Here is a 2,341-nt window from a genome sequence, read left to right as displayed (position 1 = left end):
CGCCGTGAGCCGCGCCCTACGCGCCCATACTCCTGCCTCAAAGCCGCGCTCAGGACGAGGCCATCTGACGTTGGCTTGATTCACTTTGGCGCGGGTGATTGGCGCGAGTCCCCTCGGGGGCGCCGCTCCCCGCGGGTGGCCTCGCTCCTCCGGCCCTCGGATGGGCGTGGCTGAGGGCGCTGGTGGTGACGGCACTAGGAATGGGTGCGAGGACAGTGCCACTGGTGCCACGGAAGGCATCGAGGCGGGAGATGAGGGGGGGCGGGAGGGGAGGGTTCAGTGACTGAGAGAAAGTGAGTAGAATACGAAAAGTACATGAAGCGAGAACACCTTCGGCCTTCCCCGCCAGAGGAGACTCGCTCCTGCGCAGGAGTCGGCGAGGACTGAATATCCCGAGAAGGGAAGTAAGTGCCTCGTGTCTCCAGGTATCTCGGCTTATTGCATTTTTACGCGGCGGGAAATGGGCGACGGGAAGGGGCGCCAGGAGGAGGCGCTTCGTGCTTCTTCGTCAGTGGCAGCTTCTGAAGTTTAGGGGATTTCAAAAAGAGAAGAGCATCCTTCAGAATCATGGGAGGGGTAATATAATTCCACAATTTCCCAAGGCAACGACGCAAAAAACAGGACTAGCAGATCCTAAATAAAGTCTTGTTGGCAGCATGCAACGCGACTCAACGTGTTCGTCCAACCATTAATATTGCAATATATGAAGGTATTATTGCCTCGTAAACTAATGTAATGAGGAGATTTTTGCATCATATTGCATCCGGCGCACCTGAATTCCCGGCCGAAATTGCAAGACATATTGCCTCATCGTTACGTACCATAATTTTTCTTCTTTCTAATCATGTTTGCTTTTTTTTGGCGCAATTGTTTTTTTTTCGGGCAGTGGAAAAGAACGATAGATTTATCAGTGCAATAAAACCATGTACTCTACAAATCGCTGAATATTCAAATATGCACAGCTACACAGAAATGGATGGAATCTTAACAGCTAATGAACAAAGAGATCCTCGGCCTCCTAGGAATACTGGTAATACTTACCATGATTGACAGGATTTATTTCCGCTCATAGCTTGCTCGCACGCGCACGCTCTCCGGCGCGAGCAGCGGTGAAAGCAATACTCACCATGCTGAGGAGGGCGCAGCAGGTGCCCGTCTCCGACCTGGCCACGTACTGGCGGAAGTACTTGAAGTAGACGTGCTCGAGGCCCAGCAGCAGGAGGGCGAGCAGGATGCCGCAGCCCAGCAGGAGGAAGGTGGACATGAACTGCTCGAGGGCCAGGGGCTTGCTCGAGGACTTCTGCTGCTTGTTGGGCTTGCAGGCGCCCGTGAACCAGAACCTGGCGATCCTCTCGAGGTCCCCTGCGCGAATGGGGAACAGTGCTTGGGAAATCACAGACAGGCACGGACCCTCGTCCCGCGAACACAGCCACGCATACACACACCTTTTCGTCAAGAAAGATATAAAACCCTTCGCTTCACTTACCGTTCTCTCGGTACTTCATTATCTGCTCGTTAAACATTTCCAAGTACTTGGACTTCCTGGCGAAGGCGACGCCGTAGCCCGTCAGCGCGTACCAGGAGCCCACGGTCAGGAGGCGGCACTCGTCGTCCTGCCCCACCAGGTACTCCAGCACCGTGGCGTCGTACAGGAAGGCGTCCAGCTTCCTGCGGCCGAAAAGGGCGGCGTTAGTATTAGCGAGCTCTAGTTACATTCTTTGTTCTTATAGTCTTAAATACACACACATGCTTACGTATATAACAGATGCGCAGGCAAGTCTATGGTCTCCTGCTACCACCGAGTTCGTTGCGTTCCTTGTGATCGTCTCCCAAGATCTCACGACGGAGACTTCAGTGTGAAACAGGTAACCCCATTCATGTCGACAAATAGTCAAATTCAAATTAATTTATAACTGTTTATGTCAAGGTTCATACGCGCATTGACACGCACACAAATCTAGGAGGGCTGCCTAATAACAAAAAGTGTAGTGAAGGCGAGGGCTTGTGAGGGCAGGCAGCCTGTTGGGCATCTGTGCTTGGAATCATGGCTTCCCTCCCTTTGGGGCTTCCGTGGTCTACTGCTGTAACAGATTCAACGTGCACTCTCTTGCACTCAGACAACATTTCATGACTTCAATAAAAGTGCAGGTGCGGGAGGGAAAGGCGCCTGTTCTTGCCCCGTCCGGGCTGTTCTTTCGCTTGTTATGCTGCGTTTGGAACTCATGCTCGCCCAGACTACTTGTCAGGACACTGAGGCCGCATTCGGACCCTCCGAGGCCTTCCCTGCCCTCAATGCAACCAGCTCTGAAGTAAACAATCATTAGTTTATTATACACCAGTG

General features: G+C 52.8%; 1 protein-coding gene across 2 annotated transcripts in view; it reads right to left on the bottom strand.

Moving 5' to 3' along the window:
* The window catches only part of LOC119591893 (glutamate receptor ionotropic, NMDA 2B-like), a 182,298-nt gene that overhangs the window by 7,613 nt on the left and 172,344 nt on the right, over positions 1 to 2,341 (bottom strand). For both annotated transcript variants that reach the window (XM_037940640.1, XM_037940642.1), the window contains exons 18-19: positions 1,487 to 1,668; positions 1,127 to 1,362 (exon numbers count right to left, since the gene is read on the bottom strand). In XM_037940640.1, coding sequence (XP_037796568.1) covers positions 1,127 to 1,362; positions 1,487 to 1,668 — 418 coding nt within the window. The remainder of the gene's footprint in view (positions 1 to 1,126; positions 1,363 to 1,486; positions 1,669 to 2,341) is intronic.

The sequence above is a fragment of the Penaeus monodon genome, chromosome 29, assembly GCF_015228065.2.
Source record: "Penaeus monodon isolate SGIC_2016 chromosome 29, NSTDA_Pmon_1, whole genome shotgun sequence".
Taxonomy (NCBI): domain Eukaryota; kingdom Metazoa; phylum Arthropoda; class Malacostraca; order Decapoda; family Penaeidae; genus Penaeus; species Penaeus monodon.
The sequence above is the reverse complement of the archived record's forward strand: the minus strand, read 5'-3'. Positions and strand labels throughout refer to the sequence as shown.